Genomic DNA, 27896 nt, shown 5'->3' on the forward strand with positions numbered 1-27896 from the left:
CTGCTCACCCCACGTTGGCAGGTACCTGGATACCATCCCTCTTAGCTTGTCTGTTTTTTCTCTCCCTTTAGGAAAGGACTAGGGTCACAAGGCAGGAAGGATCGGGTTGCCGAGATGGCCAGAGGAAGACCAGGTCCACAGACCGGACTCTGGGTCTGCCTGGTGCTGGTAGCAAGGGTGGTCTTTGGTGAAGAGCAGGAGACAAAGCCCTTTGGAGAAATGTGCCTGGAGAACTTTACAGCAGGGATACCGAGTTTGGTGCTGGACACAGATGCCTCCGTTCAGAATGGAGCCACCTTCTTATCATCCCCCATGGTCCATCGGAGCAGGGACTGCATGAGGGCTTGCTGTAAGGACCCTGCTTGTAACCTGGCCCTTGTGGAGCAGGACCTGGCCTCAGAGGAAGACCACATCCGGGGCTGCTTTCTCCTCAACTGTCTCTATGAGCAGACATTCGTCTGCAGGTTCGCCAAGAAGGTCGGCTTTCTCAACTTCCTGAAGAGGGACGTCTATGATACCTACCACCAGGCAATACAGAAACATGGATCTAGTGGTAAGGAGTACATAAAGGATCTGTGCAAGCTGGGGGTAGGCAAGCACTGAGGGCTTTGGGCCTCATTTCTACCATTTCTTATTTGTGCTGCTGCATTTCATCAGTTCACGATCTGTTCCAGTTTACTTATTAGTAAATAGAGCAGGAGCCATTCTGTAACCTATTTGAAACAGGTGGAGCATGTGTTTACCAAATGCAGGCTGTATTTTTTATTCTTGACAAGGCAGAGAAAAATATATTGTTTTTCTTCTTTCTCCCTCCTTTGTTCCTCCTACCCAGCCCTGTAAGGCTGGAAAGTGAAATCCTCTAAAATTGAAACATCCCTGTATTTAAAGGGCTGCATTAAGTTCCTAATTGCTTGGGGGCTGGAGACAGGGCACAACCTGCATACCTTTCCTTTTGCCACAGCCCCAGTCTTGTGAGACCCCTCTGTGGGGCTTGTTGAGGCTGCTTGGTTTTGCTGGCTGGGTTTTGATCATGTCGCTTCCACTCTGGGTCTGTTTATCTCTTTCAGCCTCTGCTTACCTGCTCAGAAAGTTTGCACCTGGCCTAGAAATCCAGGTGAAAAACAAGCTAATCTGTACCTGGCCACCAGCCACGTGCTCTGTGATCTCCTTAAAATGCTGTGTTCCGAAACACGAAAACCAACTCCTCCTGTTGCTTCCTTCCTCCCTTGTTTTGGAGGAAGCCTAACAAGCCTCTGGCACGACTTGGTCTTTGGCAGCTTTAACCAGCTTACTGCCTGTGGAGGAATGGACAGAGCTTCCAGGAGATTTTCCTCAGCCCCCCAGCCCGCCCCTGGGGCACAGTGCAGGTGCCCAGGGGAGCAGCTGAGTGCGTGACACTTGATCATGTGAGCTGCATAGTCTTGGATCTTCTGCTGGATGTGCCAGCCTGCGAGGCCAACAACTTTTGGCAGAGCAGAGGTGGCTCTCCTGTCTTCTCTTTCCCCTAGTTGCTTCCCACTGCATTTTAGGGCTTTCTGGTGAATCTCAGCTCCTTGTTGCAGAAGGCATTCCCATGCCTTTGCTCCAGGCTCAAAAGCCTTTCCACAGGGGTACAGCTAGTGATGCACTGAAAGCCACATCTCCAGGAGTAGAGGTGGCATGATAGCAGCTGCCTGAACTCCCACATGTTTTTCTGTAGGAGGAAAAGGTAATGCATCATCCTCAGTGCATCCTGGTTTCACAAGGTTAGATTGAAAATATGATGTGCTGTTGAGCAACGAGGTCCCTTCACCTCTGCAGACCAGCAGGCTGCAGCCCCCTCCCCATGGTGCCCGCAGCTGTGCAAGGCCAGCTCCCATGGTTGAGTGTGAGGTGGTAATGGTGGAGCAGAGGGACCACAGTGGAAATGGAGAACGTGGTAGAAGTGCTCTATGAGCCCACCTGGCAGCAAAAAGGATGTTGGATGTGGGTTTTCCTTCCGGACCTGTTGTGGATACCTGAAGAGGCAGGGTGAAACTGAGGGTAAGGAAGATGTTTTTAGCACACTGGACTTTCCCCCTATGCTTTCCTCTTGGACCTAATTTTGTGCTGCAGACAAAGATGTCTGCTCACTGTCGTGCTGCTCCTCTCTGAATGTGCAAAGCTTTGTGGCTGCTCTGGACCTGGGCTGTCATCGTCTCCAGGGCTGGGTGCCGAAGAGTGGTGGGGAACTGTATGATGCCCTTCTTTATATGCTGTCTAGTGTCCTCAGAGCCCCGAGGGTGTGCTCAGTGGCAATCTCCAGATGGGCTCTGCAAAAATGAGGATCAAAAGCATGCTTTTCTAGCCAATAGTGAAATATGTGTTTATGTGGCTTAGCACCGCAGTGGGTGATATTAAAGAGAACGGCCACATGTTGCAGGACTCACAGTACTGCTACAATAGACTTGCTGGATTCAGAGGCTTATAACTTTTCACGTGGAGATAGGTAACACTTGAAAGAAAGCACAGCTGGGGACTGCTGAAAGACAGATTTAATTATGGAGTGTTTCCTGAGCAGCTAAAAGCTAGGAGAGGGAGACAGAGGAAGCATTGCATGTGGAAACGGCACAGGGTCAGGGCAGCCTTGGCGTGTGCCACTGCCGTCCTGCTGAGGTGTTACAGCTTCAGAAAAAAAACCTCCAGGTATTGGCAACAGCAAAAGCTCCTGCTGCCATAACTAAGAAGCTCTACCCCCTTAAATCACTCCCCAGCCTGAACTTTGCTGCGAGTTTTCTGCCTGGCTCACTGGGGAGGGGCAGGCTCACCTGCACTTTGTTGGTAATCATGGAGGCCGGTGTTGAGGTAACCACCGTGAGCTTATTCTGGTCTGGGCAAACCAGTTCTGGGCGTGATGCTGGAAAATAACCTCCCTGAACCTTTGTCCGTTTCTTGAACCGAACTCTTTGTGGGGGTTGTGAAAGGCTGGGTGACACGCTCCAAATGCCTGATCTGAATGGGAGACGGGTGGGCAGCAGGGAGGGTTTTGCAGCAAGCTGTGCTCCTGCCTGAGAGGCTCAGCCGAGCTGCTGGATTCCCCTCCTGCAAAGCTTCATGTCAATGAGTGTTGAGAGCTGCATAAGTTGTGGAAAATCTTCCTAGTGCTGGTGTCTGGCCTTTTGGTTTGTGGGGGCCACAACGAGCCGTGCCAAGGCACAGCGTGGGCTGTGGGAGTGACGATAAACAAGCAGAGGCAATCTCAGCACATTCTGCTGTACTGAGATATCACTTTACAGTCTCAAGTACCCACAGCGTGGTATAATCTCTGTGAGTGCTGGAATGGAGAAAATCTGGTTTTCTGTGAATTTATGTCTCAAGGGCGGTAGTTGGAATGTGAGCACCAAAATAGAAATCCTCACACTGGGAGCTTTGCCTTCTGCAGGATTTTACCAGTGTGTTCTTTTTCTGACAGCAAGGCCCCTGCTGGGGTCCCCTCCCACCCCTGTGCTTACTTTTACAGCCTTCATAGGATTTCAGTGTCCTTTAGACTTCTGTTTCCTATCAACTTTGGTTCAGGTTTACTCACTGGTAGAGCTGAAGCCAAGTAAACCATTCGCTGAATAAGCCTTGAAGTGACCTGAAAATTTTTTGAAAAGCAAAAAACAGAAACTGAGACCTGAATAACCTATGAGACACTCAAATGTGCAAGATTTTAGCTGTGAGCATTTTGGATTTACTCTACTGAGTTTTTCTGCAGGATCAGCAAAAATGAAAGATAAATCTTTTTCCTATGTATTTTGATTGGAAGCTGAATTTGTCACTCGATGACGTGACTCCAGCAGCTGGTGCCCCACAGAAAAGAGCATGACATGCAACAGCATCATAAAGCTTTAATATCCCCGTTAATTACAGACTTCTACAGAAACTTTCCAAAGAGCATTAGAACAAAGGCAGCTTTCATTTTTCAGACAGCCTTTCATAGCGAAAGGAGCTGAATGGAGAACTTCCCTTTCCACAGCAGTTTGTTGGCATTGACCCCAGCTCAGTAAGCATTTGTCTATAAAGCTCAGGTGGAGAATGCCCACCTGCTTCATACAGTCAGTGATGAAAATACACCGATGTTGGTGAGCTTTCTCATATTCGAAGGAGAGAAAGTAGAGCCCTCTGAAAATGAAGTCCTTCATTTCTATGGAAAGGTCCTCCTTGGCAGTCCCTGCACACAAGCAAACCCTCTGGCTTTCTGGGGATGAGCACACCTGGGGAATGTTGCTCACCAAAGATGGGATCTGGAGAGGTAGCTGACCCTGTAATCAGAACCAATCTTTTACTTCACTGTACAATCCATAACTCAAAGCAACTGAACCAATCTGCAGTAAAGCATTTTGTTTGTTTTTCTGGTGTTTTTTTTTCTCTTTTTTTCTTTTTTTTTTTAAAGTGTGTGTGCTTAAAAATGTCAAGGAAAAGAATGACCTGGAGTTGCTGTAAGTTAACGACCGATCTGTGGCTCTGCAGAACTGGTCTTCCCCTGTGTCTGCCCCCACCTGATGAGCTCAGCCTGGCACGAAGGCAGCAAGGAGCAGATTGCATTTCTCAAGGTTGGGCTCATGGCATCTGTTGGCCCAGCAGAACAGCAGGAGCATCCATTTCCAGAGCTCGTGGTGCTGTGTACCACATAGCTGTGGGGCTGTTGTTTCCTAGTTTGTTTGGAGAGCACTGTCAGCTGAAGTCATTCCTTTGGCTACGAATGCTCCTGTGACCCTGGGCAAGATCTCTTGAAAATAAAACAAAACTCCATTTATTTGTTCTGCCAGCCCTGCTCAAAGCCAAGACGGCCAGGCTGGCCCAGCACAGTTTGGTGTCTTCCAGCTGTCCTTGTGCCTCACTGGGGCCAGTTTCTACCACTTTGGCAGGCAGCCCTTTGAGAGGAAACCAGCAGGGAGCAATGCCTCACCCAAAGGCCAAAGGATACTGGAGTGGGCACCTCTGCTTGTGATGAAAATGCCATTTTTCTGTCCTCTGCCTGTTCTGGTGGCTGCTGCTGAAAGCCTTATCCCGTGGTGCTACATGAGGAGGACTAAAAGATAATGCTGGTGACATTTAGTAGGGAGCAGCTGGTGTAATAAAGTTAACCGGAAGCCCTGCAGCTGCAGGGTGATTAAGTTCTCACATAGCAAAAGGCAGCCTGACTCCTGAAATGAGGGAGGAGAGCTGCAGGTCTGCAGTTAGGAACAGTGCCCAAAAGGATGATTGATTTTGCTTGGTGTCTTCATCAAGTATCAAAAGATACTGGAAAATAGAAAATTCTGCATGGATATGTGGTCAGTCTCACCTGGAGTACACGTTGCAAAACCTTCTATCCTGCTTAATTAATAGGTGAAAGAACTAACAAATGGCTTGTTTTTAATATCAGCTTTGTTTGCATATATGCCTTATACATCAGGTCCCTTCAGTAGGCTCTAGCAAGGGGCAACAGGTGGGACATGAATCTAGAAATACAGCAGAAAATTAAGACCAGGTCGGAAACAGTGAAAGTAATTAACTGAGGGAATAGTTTTCCAACCAAAGGCTTTGGGCAGTAATCCTCTTGTTCAGTTCCAGTTGTATAAGAATGGTAGAGTGACACATCTAGATTGAAAATGAAAATTGATGCCTTTCCAAAAGGCACAGGTTGAACCTGACCATTGAGTCCTGGTATGGGAACTACCAGGTGGGGTTTTATGGTCTGAGCCAAACAGAAGGCGTTCAGACCTTGGAGGAACAATGAGTCAAAAAAGGAACAATGAGTCAGGCTCACTGTGTGTCACTGTGCAGTCTGATCTTGCTGGCACTGGCAGAGATCAGTTTTCATCTCTTAGCTCACTGTTCGTAGAAGAGTTTAATGGACTGTGAGGGCTGCTGCTGAGTTAATTTGTAGAGTGGGACAAAAAGTAACAGTGGCATGAATGGCATTTGTGTGCTTTTTCTAAAGCACCTGTGTCAGAGAGTGGGGCGGAAGATGAGGTGGGATCCATTCACATCCATCCCCCCCTTGCACAGCTCCAGTTAAGTGCACAGTGCAGTGCGTAGAGCCAGCAGTAGGAATGAAGAGAGTCCATTCCACATTCTTTACCACCCACATCAGGTCATCTCCATTAGTGGTGGGGTGGAGATTGCTCTGTGCTGTTTGCGTGGCCTTCTTCCCACTGCTGAAAGCATGGAGGCTGTAGCCACAGGGAAAGCCTCCTCCTGGGATTTCTGTGGGCAGATGTGGCTCAAAAGGCACTGCCAGAGTGAGTTGTGGAGTTACTAAATGGCTGAGGGCAGCAGTAACGGTACTGATCACCTGTTGCTCACACAGGCTGCAAGAAGCACAGCTGTATTAAAGTGTATTCCTTTTAGTGAATGGCATCCATACTGATTTACTCTGGAGGAGTCCCCTTTTCTCATAATGTGGATAAGGACTGGAGAGCTGCCTCTATCAATGCTTTGCTCTGCTCTTCCTCCACAGATGACCGTCCTCCAATAGCCCGTGCTGGCATGGACATGCGGGTGCAGCCAGGGGAGCCAGTGATGCTGAGAGGCACAGACAGCACAGATGACCACGGGATTGTCACGTATGAATGGAAACAGGTCCTCGGTGACCCCTCTGCGGAGATAAAGGTAAGGAGATGAACAAAGGAAACAATTTGGTCTGTGTTGCCCGCAGTCTGCTCCCTGTTGGGATGTCCAAATTTAGCTGAGCTGGAGCAGAAGCCAAGGCTTCTGACTAGCTCCAGCATCTCTAGGGCGTGAACACTACTTTGCAGATGTTCAATGGGGCTTGTGGTTTTAGAAGAACAAACAGTTGCTGTAAAACTTCTGCTAAATACTCCAGAAAGCCTTGAAGCTTGTATGGAACTCTTGTGGCACCTTCTGGGAGACTTAGTATACTAGCCAATAGCTGACTTTGAAGAGTAGTAATATCTAGCTGTAGGAGATTGTGGAAATCTGGAGATGCTGCTCTCCTTTTTTGTTTCCCCTAGCCCAGCCAAAGCAACTTTTATGAAAAAAAAAAAACAAACTCAAAAACAAAAACCCTAAGCCAAAGCACTGAGACATCGGAGCACTGGAACAGGCTGCCCAGGGAGGTTGTGGAGTCTCCTTCTCTGGAGATGTTCAAGACCTGCCTGGATGCCTACCTGTGCGACCTGCTGTAGGGAACCTGCTTTGACAGGGGGGTTGGACTCCATGATCTCTGGAGGTCCCTTCCAACCCCTACAATTCTGTGATTCTGTGACATTTTTAAAGCCAGAATTCTGCTTGGGGTTTTCCATCCAAACTTGTTTCTTCCTAATACAGCAGAAACGTGGGCTTCATTCATCCTGTCATTACACATGCCTTTTCTTCCTTTATTTTGCATTCTCAGAAGCTTGAAAAAGACCAGGCAGAAATCTCCAACCTACAGGTGGGCACTTACGTCTTCCAGCTTACTGTCACAGACACTGCCCAGCAGCAAGACTTCACCAACATCACCATCATAGTGCTGAATTCTGAGCAGACTGAAGGTGAGCCCACAGACATCTAGTGTGCCCGAGCTGGGGAGCTTTGCCAGCCCTTCTCTCGGGGCAGATGGGAAAAGAGCACAGGCAGCAGAGTGGGCTTGCATGTCAACTTCTCACAATAAAAGCCTGCACCTGACAAACAGTGAAAGGTCTCTCCATTCGTAGCTGTCTATTTTAGGGTTTTCTCATCCTTTTATAGAAGAGGTGGCCTACAATAGTCTGATCCTCTCTGTGTGCCATTGCCTCTTTTACTGGATAACCCCAGAGTAGCTGGATCCTGAGGATACATCTGAGAGCAAAAGAGAAGAACCCAAAAGGATTTGTTGACTCCGTGGTTTTATTGTGAAGGGCCTAATTCCCTTAAGCCACAGGACAGGTGAAGTCATCTGTGTGATGTTCAGAATGGCCCCGGAGTTACCTGTATGTTTTACTATAATGGCCTTTTTTAATGATCAAAGTACTCAGCATTATAACTGCACTGGGGCAATGAATTCTTGGACAAATGCTGGCCTAGCTGTCAAGCAGAGAATTTCTTCTTGTGCCTCAAGTACCATAAAACTAAAAGAACATCCATATCAAGTCACTCTGTCAGAAATCTAGTGCACTGCATACAACAGTGCCCAGAGTTTAACACTAGATAATAGCAAGAACATGACATGCTGTCAGTAAACCCTTGCTGTGCTTGGCTAGCCACCAAGGAATTTGCAGCCTTTTTAAGCAAATAGGGTGTCTTTGTATTCAATATCCATGAATGAATCTTCACACAGCAGCAGCATCCTGAAGCAAGGAGTTTCACAGCTGAACTCTTTGCTGTTTGCTTTTATGAAAATGGCACCTCCTAAATTGATTTTGTACTCTGTCCTCCCGCATAAGAAAATAAGTATTAGAAATAAGTATAAGAAAATACATTATATACATTATATAAGAAAACACATTATGTGATTCCCAATTTGCCTTCCCCTTGCCACTCACATTTTGTATTTCTTTTTCAGACAAACATCCACACTGTTGACAAACTTTCCTTTGGAAGATTTTCTTTTCTCTATGTGAAGGTAAAACATGCTAACCAGACCCTCTTATTTTAACTCTGTTGATAGAGCATTGCTTGACTCCAAAGAAGGTTGGTTGGTGTCGAGGCTCTTTTCCACGTTGGTTTTATAACCCAACTCTTCAGCAGTGTCAGGAGTTCATTTTTGGCGGCTGCAAACCTAACAAGAATAACTATTTACGGGAAGAGGAATGTAAACTTGCCTGCAGGAATGTTAAAGGTGAGTCTGCTTCAAAAATCAGCCCCTTCTTTTTCATAGGATCTGGATGTCCCTATGGGCAAGGACTGCACCTTTGTGGCTAGCAGATATAGTCTGGAGAGCTGAGGAGATGAGGCTGATGAGGGTCCCACAGTACCCAGCTCCTGGCTCTCTGTTCCCCTAGTTGATGCCAGACTAGCTTCCTTTAGCATCAAATCATCACCACTGGCCACATGTTGGTGTAACTAACCAGGGCAGGCATCAGTAAGAACTGGCTCCTTCTGGCACAATGTCTTCAGTGCCAGGTGTTCCTGGTATGTCCCTGGCTGCACAGACCCTCACCAAATTTTCATCCAGCATCCTTAACCTAAATTCTGTATTTCTACTCCTCACCACTACAGGGCTTTGTTCCAGAAAAGGCACATTTCTTAGGAGAAACATGAAGCAATATAAAGCTGATTCTATGCTGACAAAGCAGTGTGGTGGTAAATTAACTTTATTTTTCCCCTTGTCTCTTCAGGCTCTGTCAGCGGGCGACAAATGCCAGGTAAGCCTCCTGCTCCTCTATATAATCTTGCTGTAAGCTCAGGTTTAGTGTCTCATATCCATTCCTGTGGCTTTTTGATTAGCACTCAGTGTGGAAAATGAGGTGTCAGGGACTAATTTCTTTGCCAAGCCTTTCACTTTCATATCATAGGATAATTCAGGTTGGAAATTGTGCCTGGGGTGCAACCCACTACTCAGAGTAGGGCCAGCTTTGAGTTATGTCAGGCTGCTTAGGGCTCTGTTCAAGCCACTATTGGGGTATCCCTGAGGAAGGAGATTTTATGTTCTCTCTGGGCAGCCCTCATATTTGTTTTCCCTTCTATTCGAATCAGTTTCCCTTATTGGATTGTTTGTCTGTTGCTGCTCACCCTTTTACTGTGTATCTCCAAAAAGGGTCTGTCTTTTTCAAAACTTCACACTAGGTCATGTGCTCCAGTCTCTTGCTGCATCTTTGCTGCTTCACTCCATCATGCTGGTGTCTGTTGTGCATTGGAGAGCTCAGACTTGGGCAGAGCACTGATCAGCTGGGACCACCTCAGGGGCGGAGGAGGATGGCCAGTTGTCTCTGCTGGCTCTCCCAGCCTGCTGTGCAGTTGGACATCCTTGCCACAAGAGCTCTCTGCTGATTCACGTTCACTATGTCCACCTTGACTCCCAGGGCTGTTCTGTACAAATCCTTTATCACTTCTTGGTGTCCAGATGCTGTTCTTGTGTGGAGTTGTTCTATATCAGGTGTGGGATGTTTAACTCTCTGTTTTGTCTTTGCATTTGCCTTTGCGCTTTATGAGCAGAGCTGGAAGCCTTCTCCTGCCTGCCCAGCCCTCGCTGCATGGCACTGAGTTCCCTACTTCCCCCATTTTTGGTATTGCTCACAAAATTCTAAGTGATCTTCCCCATATGTGGCTTCACTGCCCCAGACTCTGCCCTTAAGCCAAGGACCAGGGAGTCCAGTGGGCACTCCTTCCCAGTGAACACTGAGCCAAAGAAGGTATTGAGTACTTCCTCCGTGTCTGGTTCTTTTGTCACCAGGTCCCCATGGTGACTGGGGCATTACCATGCCTTGCCTCCAGCTTCTGCAGACTTCTGTTTTGAGAGGAAGCATGGCTGTTCCCTGAGCACTGCTTGGCTTATAAGCAAGAAATGATTTTCTTCTTTTTTGAGTTGAGTGGCACAGAAGAGAGACCTTTGCCAGCCCTTTCACCGCTTTTTAAGTCGTTCATAACACATCTGTGTGGCAGGGAAAATGAGCAAATTTTAATGAACTATCTGAACTGTTTCTGACACAGTATGCAATGGGAATTGTCAGGCCTCCTCGTTCAGATGCAAGGATGGCTGCTGCATTGATGCCTATCTGGAGTGTGATGAAACTCCAGACTGTGCTGATGGATCAGACGAGGTGTATTGTGAACAATGTAAGTTCTTCACATTCTGGCTTAGAAAACTTAGTATCTGCGCAGGGATGACTGCAGTGCTCAATGCTTGACTCTGCTTTTTGTTGCTCTGTATTCTCCTGACCCTGCACGAGCTCTCACTATTGCCATATTTTCAGGTTCTGCCATCTCCCATATCTCTGACTGCTACAGCTGATCTCCCCGCTGGGATTTTTCCTTCTACTGTCTTCCCTGTCCCTGCCTGTAAGACTTCAGAGCCTGCCTTCCCCTCCCCTGCCAGTGTTTTATTTCTGGATGATCATACCTTCTCTCCTAGTTTGTGGAGGTGGGAAATTAAACCATGACTTCTCCCAATTGGTTCAGCATCAAAACCCCCTTAACATCCTCACATTATGCTAACGTAAATGCACAGTGGTGAGCTGCCAAAGTCTGTAATCTCCCTCTCTCCTTCTCACAAAATTCACGTAATCTCTTCCCTATGTGTGGGTATTTTGTTACCTTCCCAGGCTTCTTATTTTGCCCTCACTTATTTCCCAGACCAGTACTTTTTCATACTTCTTAAAACCTGGAGTGAGAGCATCTTCCCCTTTTTTTTCTTGGTGGAAAAATCTAAGAAAGTTGAACTCAAATTGGAAATCATTTCTAGTTACTACACTGTGTTTTCCCATGTTCCTCTCATAGCTTTGAGCTATCTAAGAACCTCAGAGTATATCTCCTTTTCCCTGGCTTGTTGTAGCAAATAAATGTGCAGGAATGCCCTAAGATTAACATAAAATATTTCTCTTGCAGATGCTCGTGAGTTCAATAGACTGCAGAAAATCAATGTCACACATAAGCAAGGTACACACTGTCAGGAGCACTTTGGCTGACGTCTGCCAGCTCTTGCCTTTTCCTTCAGCCCAGTATTGGTAGTGGCAGCTCACCTTGGCCTTGCCAACTTGAGCAGCTGCCAGATGGGCGGTGGGCACCCAAGTGCTATAGGTCTGCCTTTGCTACAGTGCTTGTGCTCTTCTATCATGAGCAGAAGTTGGTGCTCTGGTAGGACGCTGCTTGGGCTACAGCATCTCTCCTTTGCTTTGCCAGCTCACTGCGTGGACTTGCCTGACACTGGACAGTGCACAGACAGCATCCCTCGCTGGTACTATAATCCCTTCTCTGAGAAATGCGACCGCTTCACCTACGGGGGCTGTGATGGCAACATGAACAACTTTGAAGAAGAGGAAGAGTGCATGAAATCATGTTCAGGTGTCACAAGTAAGCAGGAATAGTGAGGGCTGGAATACAGATCAGACTTGGAAAATCCATCCAGATTAAGTTCTGTGGTGACAAAGAGGCAGTGACTTGGAGCCTTTGGACAAGGCAGCTCTGTTCTCAAGTCCTGGCCATGCCCCACAATGTTCTGCAATGTATTGACTGCTTATGGGGAACAACGCATGTCTACAGAATGTCTGCAGTACAGCCTGTCATTTGTCAGAGCTGGAGAAATTCTGTGGATGCTAATGTTCAGAAAGGTACAGAGTAGCATGACAAAACTAGCTAGAGTCATGGTGTGGCCTTTCCAAAGAATATAATTTTCTAGCTTGGCTCCAGTTCTCCACAAGTGGGAGGAGAGAAATGAAGAAAATTCTCCATATTAGGGAGAAGTTCTAAACAATCAAGAGGGAAAAATTTCACACTGCAGTACTCTGCAGGCGTTGCTGTGGAGGCCAACAGCATAAATAGGAGGAATTCTGACACTGCATGCATCCAGTCATTTCACAGTACTGGAAATGCGCTCCTCTGAAAACTGTCTCAGCCCTTGTTCCTCTTAAAACTCTTCTTCTTACTCCCAATTCAGAAAGAGATGCCATTGGTCGGAGATGGGAAACATTTGAACCTCACGGTGATATGTTGAGTGAGTAACAATATGATAATTGATATGGTGATATGATGATATGTGATATGATAAGTGAGTAACAGTTCCTCATACAGAGTTTATTTGTTGCTTTCGCTGTCCTGAAAAATACTTTGCCCTTCCTTGGAAATATTACCCTTTTTACCTATTTCCTGTGCCCCTTCTGAGACTAAGGGAGTAGTGCAGTATTTGTAGGACGCTAGCAGGGGCTAGAGAGATTTTTCAGTGGACCATGCACCTTTGGTCCAATTCCTGCTTTGTCTGTGACTCTGTAGATCATTGCAGAGGCTCCTCATTTCTTTTCTATCAACATCCATGAATGCTGCAGTGTTCAACATCAAAAAATGTCACACAAAATTCCTCCTCAGGGCCACATTTACAAAAAGGACCACTAAATTCTGCAAAAAAGAATGCCCAAGTGAGTATGTGAATGATGTTGGATGCTAGATTGGGGTGAAGTCTGATTACCCTATCAACCCTCAGAGCTGTATGCTCACAACACTGCTACAAGTTCTTTCTCAACACATTCACCACCACACCTCACTCCCATGGCATTCTCCTGGCCAGGAGTGCTCCCTGTGACCTCACTTTGTGGCCTCTACATTGTTGTATGGAGAAAATCCAGCACTGGAGAAGAGTTTGACATTTAAAGTTGTGCCAAATGGCCAACTCTGCCAAAGTCACCAAATAGCCTTTAGAGGGCGTGGTGCATCCAAGAAATGATGGAAGCTGTGATCTGGGAGAACAGAAATACTCTTGCCAGACCCTTTTCCACGTAGTTGTCTTTCTCACTTAGTTTTGCAATGCCCACCCTGTTGTCAGCCCACCCCTTCTCCTCTTTTCCAGCACAGCTTCTCCAGCAGCTTTTGTGCTTGTTCTTAGTGTGCTGCTGCAGAGCTTGTGGAGCAGACCTCCTAACTTGTTCACATTCATGTGTCCCCTGCAGGTGCCTTTGAAGTGGTGATTGCTGTGCTCCTTGGGATCTGCATCATGGTGGTTCTGGCCATCATAGGCTACTTCTTCCTGAAGAGCAGAAGGAAGAGCAGCCGCCGCCGCCAGCCAACCACTGCTACCAACTCGACCCTGTCCACTACAGAGGACACCGAGCATCTGTTTTACAATGGTGCCACCAAACCAGTCTGACCTGCTCCAGTCTCTCTCCCAGCCACACACTGGGACATTCCCAAGAACTTCTGGAGTTTTGCTTTTAGATGGGGGCCTCGGCCTGGAGGGCTCTTTCTTAGAAGACATTGGTAGCCTGAGGCCAAGATCTAGCCATGATTTGGCAGTAATGTGGCTAAATTGACATGGCTAAATGATTGTCGTGGCTAAACGGCTGCTCTGGACTCAGGACCTGGGAGCATTCTGATGCTCTCTGAGGTCTATCTCTTCCTAACCTCAAGCAATCCAGTGAAACTTTGAATGACATCTTTCTTCTTGCTCAAATCTGGAGCACAGCTCAGCTCTGCTTACTGAAGGACCCTGAGATTGAATCTGTGTAGCATTCATAACGGTGAATGGTACAAGCTCACCATGGCCAGCAATTTTTCGTTTGCAGTGCTGCTTCCTGCCACTTGGCTTCAGATTTTCTACCCTTTCTCCCAAACCTTTGCCAAGTTGCCCTGCCTTCCAGCTGTCCTCCTGGTCGTGGTGAGCCCTGTGCGGGCTGCGTGCTTCTGGTAACCAGCCAGACCTGGGCTGGACCTGTTCTGAGCCCTGCAACACTTTCCAGTGGTTTCTGTTCTCAAGACAGAAGGAAAAACAAATAACCTGTTTTAATCACTAGGCTTTGCTTTTTAACAGAAAAGCACACCTAGAGTTTTTCTGCCTGGCTGCCATGTTGCAGCCACCTACATACAGTATGCGTCCTCCACTTTGTGAGTTGCCCTGATTGCTTTTCCAGTGTTCAGTCTGACCCTGAACATGCTCACAAAATACCTATTTATTCTCACGTGAAATGAAAGGGAATGCCCAAACTTTTTCTGCTGATGCTGAAGGGAGGGCAGAAGGATCAAGCTCCCCATTGCTGCTGTGGTGCCAGCTAGTGTTGCCCATGGGAAATCTCTGCTCCCAAGGAAACCTTGGGGAAAGCACTGCTTGCAGTGTGGGAAATATGCTTGAGGGAGGAAGGGAAGGAGAGGTTGCTGGGGAGAAGCACAGTGAAGGGATGTTTGAAGGAACCAGAGGGTTTCCTGGAGGCACTGATGCCATCTGTGTGGTCCTGGCTGTGCCAGTGAGCAGAGCTGGTAGCTGATGCTTCCTCCAGGAAGCTTGTGCTGCTGCTTCAGTGTTACTACCCTCTCCACAGCCTCTCTCTCACCTGAGTCCCTGGCATCAGGAGCATGGCCAGCGAATGTCCCCAGATGTCCTTCCTGCTGGCCTGTCCCTCTTGGTGCAAGATGAACCCACCCCGGGGGGCCCAGAGCTCATCCCTGGGCCTGTGGCAGCATGTAACAGCTCCACCACACTGAGGTGCCGTGTTTTCCCCGTGGCTGATGAAGCAGGATGCCACCAGCTTTGCATGGCTGCATCTCCAGCATCAGGCTTGTGCCTCTGGATGCTGAGGGTTTCTGCTGTGAACAGAAGCTGATGTTTCTGTAGTCCCTGGTATGCTCAGTCTGGCGTGGGATTGGTACCAGTCCCTGAACCCCCTTTGCCTGCTGCTCCTGGAAAACTGCTGTGAAAAGAGAGGAAATCAGGGTGTGTGATGTGTTTGTGTGTGTGTGCGCGTGTGTGTAAGAAAGCACAAATTTATGTACAGATTTTAGTTTAAATTCTTGGACCCTTTCAAGGCTGGAAGGGAGGAAATGGCTGCCCACAGCGTGGTGGCAATCCAGCTGCCTCTCCCTGTTGCAGGAGGGCTTGTTTGATTCCTCCATGGCTTTTAATGGCCTATCTTGTATCATTTCTTCCATCACTGTTTTTCTTCCAGCCTATGCAATAAACTTACCATCTTGATTTACTTTTTGTGCACCCTCTCTGATAATACAAGTTGCAATAAATGGGAATTGTTTGTCTTATCTGACTTGGAAGTGGTGTCTGAGAAGCAATGACCCGCAGAGGGGAAGGTGCCGTTCCCATGCCTGCTATCTCCCACCCTTTCATCTGCAGGTGTTGCTGCAGCCAGGTCCTGCGGTTTGGGGGAAGGGGGGCACACCATGAACAGGTGAATGCAGCAGGTAGGGTTAACCAGAGAGAGCAGTCCTTCCTTGGGAGTGCTGAGAGTGAGATCATTGCCCACTGATTCAGAGAGATGAGGCAGGGTGTAACCTGAAACTGGGCTCCAGCTGGTCAGACTGGTTCTGGTCTGAAACCAAGAGCAGACACTGCACTTCAAACAGAACCTGCTCGAGCTGCATCTCTGGGCTGACGATGGCTCAGGCACAAGATAATGGTGATGGATGTGCATTAAACTTCACTGAACAGGCAGCACAGGGTGTCCCAGCACTGTTCCCCTTCACATGAAGCTTTTCTTAGCTGCACTCTGTGCTTTGCTATCATTGTCACCCCTCTCCCAACACCACCCCCCCCACACACACCTGCTGTCCTGTCCAGCTGCTGGCACCCACATTGCCCTTGTGTGCACTCTGGAGACACACTGGCCTGCTGATGGAGTCACCAATCTTGGTGTGGAGTGGGCAACTCATGGTGGATGTTGGAAGCCAAGGCTGTCTCTCTTGACATACCCTAAGAGAGAAGGCTATGTTATTACACTCTCATTCACTTAAGGCACATCATTGTGTTTTAAGCTGTGATGGAGGACACGAGGGTCATCAAGAAGTCATTACAACACAGCACAGGGAAGCTCAGAGCCTCTGTTACTGCTCAGCTGCACGCCCGAGCCCTGCAAGCCCAAGTTGCACCGTGTGGGGTCACCCTGCCCTGCCTGCACACCCCGCTGCGAGCAGAGCCCTGGCTGCCTGCTTCTGCCTGACAGCGTGCAACTCCGGCTCTCCCCCTGCCTGCAGCCAGAGACAAGCAGCTATGTGCTGCCTTGATCTTTTCGGGGCAGAGCCATGTCACCCCATGGCAACTGCTTTGCTGTGCTGCTGCCCAGAGGGTCCCAGGGCCAGGGACTGACTGCCTGAGCTTCTGGATGACTTGATCCCAACGGGCCCTGAGAGCCCTGTGTGTCTGTGGGACCAGAGGCAGGAAGCATTAGCTCACAGTTAAATATTGGGTGTCTCCGACTCCCTTATGGCACAACGGCTCTGTAAACACAGCAGCTGCTCCTGCACCATGGGGGTGGCCCTGCCTGGCTGACGGGAATGTTGTCTCCTGCATAGAGGCCACGGTGATGTGCTACTTTCTGACAAGTTGCTTCAGCTCCCTGTGCAAATTTATTGCTTGAGGAAGAAATCATTTTGGCTTTGAGGTCAGTTTGTTCAGGTTATCAAGAGAGCTCCCAGCCCAGGCGGAAAGAGGAGTGGGCCTGTCTTCCTGCTCTGCAGAATGTAAAAAAAAAATCCTGAAGGCCATTTCTCCCCCTTACTAGAAGCACTGGGAGTGACAAGACTTGCTCTACAAACATGTGCCCTAAGCTCTTAACATGGCTCCCAACAGAGGAAGAGCTCTGCAGCTTCAAAGCCCCATTGCTCTGCACTTTTCTTTCCTTCCACATTTGGGTAACAGCCTCCTGGGGTTTGAATGAGTAAATGAACCCCCAGCAATCATTAAATAAGGGGGTACACAAACTGATCTGGGGCTGTCTGTGCAAGGCAGTGGCGTCGGTCAGAGCTTGTGTCTGCAACACTTGTCCTGTTTGAAGACATTCTTCTAGAATTAGATCAGATGCAGATTTGAAGTGCCATGCTATTCCAGAATTTAGGAAGCAAACATTGCTTGCTCAAGCAGTGCCTGTGTGGGAAATGGGCTATGAACCTTTCCAGGCATTCTTATCCTTGATGAAATTGAGAGAGAAATTGGAAATACTCTCAACTGGTCTTCAAGCGCAGAACTGTGTGTTACTGTAATAATTTGCAGTTGCTGGGAAATAGAGCCAGCAATGATAACATTTATTTAAGAGAAATTATTGTTGATCCACTCTGTTCTGCAACAGGGACTGTAAAAAGGTTAGGAGGTGCTTTTCTGCAAGGCAGCTTGGCTGACCAGCATCAGAGGGAGACGTCTGTTTCCAAAGCAAGGTGCCACCTGAGGTGTTGCAGAGTTACTGTAGTTCATCAATGACCGCCGCTCCAAAATGTCCTCTTCAGAAGGTGCATCAGGAGCTTTGAAACTTGCCATTGGTTTCTGTAACAGCTCTCCATGATTTCTGGCAAAAGCCAGTCCCAGTGGTTAATTACTGTGTATAACACATTGCCAGAGCCTGCCTGCACGAGAGGCTTTAGGAGATGGCAGCTAGCAGGTGACTTGGGCTGCAGAGACTCAGGGCTCTGGTGGAGTCAGCCAGACACTAGCAAGAAGAGGGGAAATTTCCACACATCTCAGCATAGATGAAGTATATTGTGTCTTTGTTCTCTTCTGACACACCTGACCCACATGCTACACGCTTCAAGATTCTCAAAAAATATTTGCAGCTGTTCTCTAGCAAAGCGCTGACTGTACTGGCCCAAGAATTTGAGCTGCCAGGACTCCCCCAGCCAGAAACTCTTCTTTACACAGTGTCCCTCTCATGTAGGCATGGTGGGAGCCATTCATTCCTTCTCCAGCTGCACCTGGGTCCTAGCTCTGCTCCCTGTGCCTCCACCACAGTCTGCCGGTTGCACTGATGTGGTTTTTTATTCATTTGGGTGTTGTTCAGCCAGAGCAGGTTCCCAAAGTGGTTTCCCAGCCCACTGAGGTGTCCACAAGGAGGAGCAACAATTTCCTAATGTCCCACCGGTGCTGCCTTGGACACTGAAATGTCAAACAGTGGGGACATCTTGTGCTGCTGACACTGGACACTTCAGTGTGAGAGGCCATGACCATCAGTGAGTCCCTCAAGCTGTGGGATCTTGTTCCCTTCCTCCCCATCCATTATGATCCATGTTACCATACCCCAGCCAGCTTCCAAGCATCATAGCCAACTAGGAGGCAGCAGAGAGTTGGGACAGCCTCCAGAGAGCAGAAAAACGACTGCAGCTCTCCAAGCTTCTTGTGGGTCCTCCACACACTGGGTCTTCTTCCCCTTGGGTCTGTCAGAAGTTGGCAGCCATACCTTCCAGCACTCACCCTATACTCTTTATCTCTGTCTTGGAAGCAGCTGCAAATCTGTATTAGGGGGTGGGGGGAGCATTTGTGACCTTTGCATGAGGGCAGACACCTGGAAGCACTGGGGTTGCAGCCGGAGTATATGGCTGTGCAGCTGGAGCTGCTGCTGAGGACGCCTTGAAGTGTTCAAGACCAGTTTGGATGCGGCCCTGGGCAGCCTGCTCTAGTACCACATTGGTAGCCCTGCTTGCGGCAGGGGGGTTGGAACTTGATGATGCTTGGGGTCCCTTCCAACCCAAACCATTCTATGATTCTATGCACAGCTGCTGTTCTAATGCCCTCACTAGGGGTTTTTGGTGCACAAAGTTTCTGTTAAACCAGTTTGAACTGGTTCTCTTTCATATTTAGAAACTATCCCTGCTCACGCTGTAGAATTACACCCTGTCAACAAACCCTCCTTTCCTTCTTGCCCTGGTATTTTGGGAAAGGGGGAGGTCTTTCTACCTTTCCCTAAAGCCCAAGTTAATCTGTTTAAAATGCACAACGAACGTGCTTCCCTGCCATGCCTTCTGCTGTCTGGTCCATCACCACCCCCCTGCTGCTCAGCCGTACCATTTCCATTCTCCTTTCCCTCATCTCCATGTTCACCTGCTGAGATGAATTGGAGACAGGATCTGCTCAGAGAATGGGCCTGCAGATAGAGGGAAGAGCTGGCACAACACATGTGCCCAATATCATTTTCCCCATCAATTTATACATGCAAGTTGACAGCCGGCAAAAATTTATTTTCTTCCTTTTCTGGTGCATTCCTGTTGCACTGAGGCACACAAGGCTGTAAACCCCTTGACACCTGGCCATCAGGAAAATGAGTAAGCTTGCACACCACCCGTGAAGCCAGATGCTGCCTTTTGAATGCTAACAGAGGGAAACTTCCTCTGTTGGCCAACCCTGGGGCAGTGAGGTGAGGTCCAGACAGAAGCCCCAGCAGTGAAAAAATACCTATTTGTTTCCACAGGTATTTTTCACCTCTAGGCCCTTCTTTGCCCACAGATGGAAGGAGCAGACATGAGAGAGCTGAACAAAGTAATCCCCTGCTTTCTTTCTGCTAGAATCCCCCCCAACATACTGGCAGAATGCCTTCCACTTGTGAGGGACGTGTTTCCCACTAGTGCCGCTCCTTGTGCCAGCTCCTGGGGCGCTGGCTGAGCACAGGATGGCAGGAGGAGACCTTCTGGGCTCCTGCAGAAACAGAAACCACAGTGTCTTTTGGGGCGGCTAACCCAGCTGGGGATGAGGGAGTGCTGCCCTGGACTGCCCTCGCCCAGCATTTCACATGGACCTGCAACCTCATGAAAGGCTCTTCTTTCCCGCACCTCCGGGCCCTCTGTAAATTGCCTCATCCCACTGCTGGGAAGAGGGGGCTTTCCCAGCTTTCATTTATTCCCCCGCTGTTGCATTGGGTTTATGCTAATTGTGGGTGATTAACTGACTGTGGGCTGGAAACTCTTCTTACAGCTCCCTGCAAGCAGGCTGCGAGGAAGGAGCCAGGGAGCAGTGGTGGTGAACAACACATATAAATCTGTAGGTTCTGCCTTGCAGCCAGGCCTACTGCAGCAGAAGGCAGCTGGATGGGACAGCATGGGGCGAGGGCTCAAGCAGGATCTGTATTTAGGGCAAAAGGAGCTGCCTATCTTGTACAGCTGACATGAGTTGTTGGGATGAGGACTGCCCACCTAGGTGTACCTTGGGTCCTTGACTCAGGAGCAGTAACTGGGAAAAGAGGACAGTGGGGAGTACAGGGTGCTTGTTCTTCCCTGGAGGTCACTGTCCCACCAGCCTCCTTCCAAGAAATGCCTTTTCTACCATAGAGCTCATAGTGACTTTCCCTCTTGGGATGGCTGCGTTGGTGGAGGTGTTCAAGAAACATTTAGATGATGTACTGAGGGACATGGTTCAGTGGGAGATACTGGTGATAGGTGGATGGTGGATGATATTAGAGGTCTTTTCCAACCTTGGTGATTCTAATGAAACACGGAATGATTAAACTCAGCTTGCAGTTGCCTTTGCAGTCTGCTGCTTCTGCTCTGCAATAGAGAAGCCCAAGTGCTTGCTTTTTATTGAGTGTTGGCTCTTGTCACTGAGCTCTTGTGCTCTGCAGGGCTGGAGAAAGGCAGATGCTATGGGTACTGGAGTTGTTCCTTTCCGTAAAGAGGGGAATGGAGGATAAGCTGTGATTACTTGTGAATATGTCTGGTCTCTTTCAGCAACCAGATGTACCTGTAGGTCAGAGATGACTGAACTCTCTTCTGTCACCATCCCACAGCCAGCTTCCTAAGCCTGGTAGGCAACATCACCCATAAACATTTGTTTCCTCTCCAGAGCCACCTGACACATGTGCCTTCAGCAAGGCTGTGGCCAACTGACATGCTCACTGCCATCGGCTCTACAGGAATATCTCTTCTTGATCCCTTCTTGCCATGCTACGTTTCTCCTGCAGTGGGCCGGCAGAGCTGCGGTCACATGGAGGGCAGGTAGAGCAGGTCCCTGCAACATGACAGGGCTTGCTCAAAGCCTGACTTCCTATTCCTTGTGCCTGTCTCCTTCCCCCCGCCACTCTTTCCCATAAACTCTACCTTTGTTTGACTCTCAGTGCTCCCTTCTTTTGTGTCTTCTTTTTTTTTTTTTTTTTTTTTTTTTTTCAGGTGGTTTCTGATATGCATTGCAGGGTGTCTGGAGCCATGTGGTACAACCCAAATATAACAGTACCAGGCAGCCAGACAGCATCATTCTCTGGTCACACAGGAAGTTTGTCTCTCTGAACATCCCCCAGACCCTTTCTGCACAGGGCATTATGATGCCAGGAAAGGAAGAGGTAAGACATTTTTGAACTACCAAGGACATTTTGGCAATGCCCAGTGTGGGACACTTTTGCCTTGCAGAAGGCATAATGGGAGCCCTCATGAATGAAGATGTGCCTTTGCTGTGAAAACAATGGTGCCTCTAATTGCAAGACAAGAATCTTCAGTCTTAGAGCCAAATTCTTGATAAGGAAATGTCCCTATTTAAGTGTATCTAATTGAGACCTGCACTCCAGCTCCTATACATGAGTGATGCTCTGCAGCTGTGGAAGTAGAAGTAAAAATGATCCAGCTGACTTCTCACCCAGCTCTACGGTGCTTTATAGCAAAGCTGATGAAGCCTAAAGGTGTCTCTCCTCACAAAACCTCCCTGCATTCCTCCATGTGTTATTGCTGCTCTGAGGCAGGGATGGCAGAAAGCACCCATGGGGATTTCTGCTTGATTTTGGTGAAATTTGATGTTGATTTGGGATTATGCTTGAGCCTGAATGTGGGAAATGAAGAAGGCAGCTGTAGGTGCCTGCTCAGCCATTATGTGGCTCTTGTTCCCTGCCTGCTGTCGCGGGTTGCCCTGCCCTGCAGCTGCTCAGACCCACATGTAAACACCAAGCCACCAAATTGCTCTCCAAGTTACCTTTCATCTTCTGGAAGCAGAGAGTGAAACCAAAATCTGTTTTGCTGTGTTCAGAGCTCAGCTGGCCACCTCTCTGTGATGAAAAATCCTGCTGCCTTCTTGTCATGGCTTTGGGGCTGTCTGCTGGGGTGCTGTACTCCCATCCCAGTGTTTAGGGCCAATTTTTGTGTTCTCTGACCCTAATGGGGGCAAAGTCCTTGTCCTAAACCTAGCAGTAAGGAAACTAGCTGTCTACTTAGCTTTTCCAGAAAAAAAGTGAAGTGATGGCTGGGAGGCCCGGTCCCTACTTAATGCTGTGTTGTTGCCATGATGCTTCTTAAAACTGGAAGCTACCAATGAGACAAACTGTGTTTGGTTCCTGACCAAGTCTATGCTTGTCTGTGATGCAATTAGAGTGAAGTAATACACATGGTCCAAATTTCTCGTAGAGATGAGTGTTATTGCTGGGCAAAGCTCAGGAACTGTCCCCAGCCTGGTGGTAATTGTAAGGTATGGCAGTCCTTTGAAACTATTTTTGTATACAGGGCTGGAAGGGGCCTCCTCACTCATGTCCACTTACCTTCTATTTTCTTCAACTTTGTAGACTATTAGTTTTCATAGACATGACATACTCTGTCTTCAAGGGCAGGGGCTTGTCCTCATAGTATTCCAGCTGAAAACCTCTCCAAAACTTCCAGGCACTGTGACCAAGAAATCATCTTCTCCTTTCCAACCTGCCTTCCATTTTGTCTGGTCCATACCAATTTAATTTGCAAAAATTGTTGCTTTGCTTAAAAACATTCCTCTTCTCCTTCAGCAAGAGAAAACACAGAACCCAGTGTAGAGGCTAACCAGTGGTTACCTTTCAAGATCCCCATGCAGTTTGCCCCAAACTGTAGCAACCCACACATCTGATGGTTAGAGCACTGGATCTTATAGCCCCATAGGATTAGCAATAAGACATAAAAAGAGAGATTTCAGAAATTAGCAATTAGGTGTCCAGGAAGGCTGAGACTTGTTGGTTCACCTCGGGGCACATCAAAAAAGATTGCCCTACTACCTGAGCATTCCTGTCCCTAACATGTGAGGGTAGATGTCAAAGAGGATTTGCAGTGGTCAGTAAGAGTTTCTAAGTCACTCGTCTGCCAGCAGCACTCAGCCAAAGTTCAGAGAAGGTGAGAGGAAAGCAAACCTTTGTGTTTTCATGACAACATGTATTTTAACCTACATAGATCTGTTTTCTCATTAAACTTAAAAGTCCCCTTGTTTTCAACCTCCTAAAATTAGCAGGAAATACTTCTCCATCTTTGCAATGCCTTTAGAGCCTGGCATGTTGTCCTTGCTGAATCTGGGCAGCTACCTAAATCAGTAATGGGAAATCCACTGATGCTGTCTGCTTCACAGAGACAAAAGCAAGAGATCATCCCAGCTCTGCAGGGCTGATGAGCTGACGCAAGCATGACCCCATGCCATCTCCACCTCTGGGAAGCCAGGCAGGTTGATGCTCTGCTGATAAACGTATCTGCGGCTGAGGAGCTGTCTGCAGCGTGGCTTCCATAATTACTAACTCTAGTTCAAAGACTTTTATGCAAAGGAACAATGGGGACCAAAACAGTGTTGCACTGTGTTATGTACCACAGTGATCTGCCGTGATGGAAAGGCTTGCCCTGTCAGACAAACCTGCTTTTTGTGCCTCTGTCTTCTTCATAGCACAGTGGTAATTCCTACCGGTAAGGAGGCTATTGTCCACCTTTTGAGATGGATGTCTAAGAAGATGAAAACAAATTTTCTCAAAAAGGAAAATGCCAGCCAAATTGTCCTCAGTGAGTGTGCAGGAGACACATGTGCTTTCGCTTCATTTTCCTGCCTTCCCTTTGTATTGAGACTCGTGGCCTTTCTGCTCTCAGCAGGATGTAAACAACTCTGGGCCATGACCCACCACGTGGCCAGGCCCTGGCATCTCAGAGTGTTCACCATGCCGCTTCTGCTGCAGCCTGGCAGTCAGTGACCAACATTATGACTGGGCAGCCCCCCTGTAGCCAGAGCCGTATCTACGTTGCAGAGAAATGCTTTGTTTAAATCAGTCATACTCTATTCAGTCAGCACTGATGAGACAAGGTTCACCCCAGCTGTGGTCGCCTGGAGAGGCCATAAAACTTTTTGAATTATATTATCCCTTAATGACTGCCATGTATTTGCTGAGACATGGTTTATTTTCAGTCAATTGCTTCCTTCCCAGCACAAACCCAGAATAGAAGCCCAGTGTATTTGCACCCTGAAGGCAAAGCTACAGGCAGCACCTTCAAATTATCACTAAATAACATAAATCTATCCTGGCTGGTGGATTGCTGGGAGGGGAAGAGGAAAAAGAGAGAAGCAGTGGCATCTAGGCTCAGAGTGGCATCTCCCTGAGAGGGAGAGGTGGCTCATTTCTTCTCATCAAGAACATGGGAATCCTGGAGATGTCCAAGTCAGAAGTGGTCAGTGTGGTTGGGTTGCTCCAGGGTTCATCCACACTGACTGCCAAGAATGGATCTGTGGTCCATCAGCTCTGTTTGCACTACATGAGATGCTCACCAAAACAGTACTGTTTCATCCTAAAATTCATTGGAAAAAGCTCATCTAAAAAAAAAAAAAGTGAAACTGCCTGGCCAGAACCAGCTTGTAACCTTAGTTTCATAAGGTAAGATGAAAAGACAGGGATGTGAAATACATGGACTGGGTAGTAGCTGGGGCTTGCTCCATGCCTAGACAGTTTCCCAAGTGCAGAATGACCAAAGGCGCTGAGGTCTTAGGGCAAAAGGGATGTTTGGAAGAACCTCACAGGGGGAAGTGATTTTGCTGTGAGTCACCCTCAGCTCAGGTCTGATATCCCTGCCTAAAGATGAAGAGGTAATCGTCTCTGATTAATGCTGGCAAATCTCTGTGAACTTCAGTGAGGATATGAAAGGACTGACATGTCTTTTTGAGATGGGGGTAAGATAGAGTACAGCCAAGTGTGGGAAGAAAATTAAGCTGAGATGTAGTTTTTAATTACCAATAAAGCCATGCTCTAGGACAGAGGGTTGAGAGCTGGACTTGGTCTCTTCCTACTGTTCCTACTTCCTACAGCTAATGCTTACTGTGGAGTTGAATTTGTAATATTGGAATGTTCATGCTGGCCCCTCTTCCCTTCTGTAATTATTTAGACCACAGCTGTGGCCAAAGACTTCCAGTGGGTGCCAGTAAAATGCTGAAGGGCAGCATAAGTGAGCTCAGCACTTTGCAGAAGCAAGCTGTCCCTTCACCAGCTGATCACCCAGATGAGGAGCGAGGGAGGATGTACTGTACTGTACTGTTCCCTGCTCAGAACATTTCCTGTTTTCCAGAACATGCAATTTCAGGTTTCCTTCACCACCTCTGAAGGTTGGAGATGTTTGCTTTAAATGAATTCTGTGTTTCCTCCTTGATTACCTGAACCCAAGAACTGGAGCTGTGATCACAGTGTTTGGTTTCCCAGATCTACTGAATTCATGAAAGACAATTATGGATGGTCAATGTCTGGACACATCTCAGGCCTCTTGTCCCATTTTGAGAAATGTGAGGAGAAATGCTGTGATCTTCCTGGCAATAACTCTTCATGTGCTTTGGCACCCCATTAGGCCAGTTAATAAACCTATCACATGCCATGGAGGGGAGGCAGCTCCCTTGTTCAACTGGAAGAGAGAAAGTTATTTGTCCAAAGCCATGCAAGGGAATGATGTTAAAGCCTGAGTTAGCACTTCCAAATTTCTGATGACTGAAAAGCAGTTTTAGACTTTTCCTCTCTCCCAGCACTTACCACAGTGCTTTTATAATCTGAAAAGAGATGCCTGAAGACAGGGAACAGACCCATAGCAAGGAAAGACAGGAGCTCTGTTCCCCTGTTCTAACTGGTACTTTAGGGCAAATAACCAGATGTTTCAGGATGCTCCTTCCAGGGCATAGGTGTATTTTACTGGTTAGCACATAATCCCTATATTTCAGGCTTAGCATCTTTTGACAGGAGTCTTGCACATTTAAGATTTTTCAGTTATACACTGATAACTCGTTATTCTACAAATCTATTTGGCTTACAGAAAAGAAAAACCCTACAGAAGATATCACAGCATAACACATCCTCACTTCCCCTCCCTTCAAGATTACACACTTCTGCCCAGATAATATTCCAGGGTGGATGGCATCTTTCATCTGCTCCATCTTATTAAAACCCCCTAGCACAGGGCATGAATATTCATGGGCACTATATATAGCACTGTGCATGTTAGTACCCACGGCTGGGAGCACAGCTTGGGTACCCACACTACGATCTGGACGTTTGGGTGTTTGTAGGGCCTTTTTCTCTGTGGCCACCCAGGCTCTTGCTGGTGGTGGCCCCAGCACGGTGCGAGGACTCTGCTGCTCTGCTCTCCTGGCAGGGATTGCACAGGGTTTCAAAGCTTCGCTCCAGTGTGGTTATTAAAGGCTTTTGTTTATCTTGTGAAATCTGCTCTGTGAATGCTGACACCGGCTGAAGTGCTGGGAGAGTTTCCCCGGCTCTTCCTCTCGCTGTCTCTCACGGGTCTATTCCCATGAAAACGATCTCAGGTGTGCGGTGCGTCATCATCCTACCCCGGGCGCTTTCTGCCTTACTGGCAGGGAAGATGAATGCGCACTTTCTGAAGCTCTGCCCATGCCCCGGTGCTCCTCCTGCTTCCAGCCCGCTGCAGGGACCCGGGGCTCCCAGCAGGAGAACAGCCCATGCTGGGCAATACTGCCTCGAGCTCATCTGTGCTGCTCAAGCAGCATTTTCCCAGCCTCTCTCCTGTCTCACCCCGCAGGGACCCAACCTCTGCCAGAAGAGCCGAGTCCTCTCACGACGGGCCCTGCTAGAGCATATGCTGCCAGATAGGAAAGCAATGCAGGCTCCAGGGCTGGGGGTCTCAACGTGGCAAAGCTCACACAGTGACAACACCATGGTGGTAGTCCTCAGCCCACAGCTTCCTTCTGCCCAGCCTGGTTCTGCTCACGGCTGAGGAGCAGATCCACCATGCCAGCAGCCACATGACCTGCAGGACACCCACATGAGGGGCATGCTGCAAGAAAGGGATTCAGCAGCCCCACCTGCCACATCCCTCCTCCTCTGCAGGGCCACAGAGGCGCCTCCACAGCAGGCTGTGCTGTCCCAGCAATGGCCCTGGCCTTGCAGGATGCCTCCTGCCACCAGCCACTCGCTGGAGGGGCAGTGGGCATACAGCCTCAGCCTGGCTCCTCTGTGCAGTGCTGCCCTCCACGCCGCAGGCCTGTGGGAGGTTGCAGCAGAACCTGGCTCGCTTTCTGAGAAAACAAGGAAAGAGAGATTTACCCTAAGCCCTGGGAAGCCCATGTATTTTCATTGTATTTTAATTTAAAGCGATTGTCTGCCCCGCCCAAGATTATCTCATGGGAAAGAAAAGCCTGGCTCAGTGACTCGTGGTGAAACTTGTCCCCGAGCCAGATTTCCCACACCTGATGTTCCTCTGCAGCAGCAGAAACCGGTGTATTTCAGTTCACAACACAGCCCCAGGGGCAGTGCTGGGGGTGAGGGGACGGAGGGGGAGGATGGGACCCACATCTCCTCCTGCTCTCCCAGAACAAGTCAGGCAAGTTTGGGTGCTGAGTGGCTGGGTCCCAGAGCTGGAAAGGGCACGGTGTCACCCTGGGAATGGGCATCACGTGGTAC

The 27896-nt window shown here is 48.3% G+C and overlaps 1 protein-coding gene across 1 annotated transcript; it reads left to right on the top strand.

Annotated features, from left to right (window-relative positions):
• Positions 1-114: 114 nt before the first annotated feature.
• Positions 115-13699, top strand: SPINT1 (serine peptidase inhibitor, Kunitz type 1; the record flags this gene model as incomplete). Its single annotated transcript, XM_079537550.1, has 10 exons — positions 115-553; positions 6446-6597; positions 7343-7481; positions 8576-8746; positions 9246-9272; positions 10558-10683; positions 11452-11502; positions 11746-11916; positions 12500-12556; positions 13503-13699. The coding sequence occupies 10 exons, from the start codon at positions 115-117 to the stop codon at positions 13697-13699; spliced, it is 1530 nt and encodes a 509-aa protein (XP_079393676.1).
• Positions 13700-27896: the final 14197 nt, after the last annotated feature.

The sequence above is a fragment of the Tetrao urogallus genome (genome assembly GCF_951394365.1).
Source record: "Tetrao urogallus genome assembly, chromosome: 6".
Taxonomy (NCBI): domain Eukaryota; kingdom Metazoa; phylum Chordata; class Aves; order Galliformes; family Phasianidae; genus Tetrao; species Tetrao urogallus.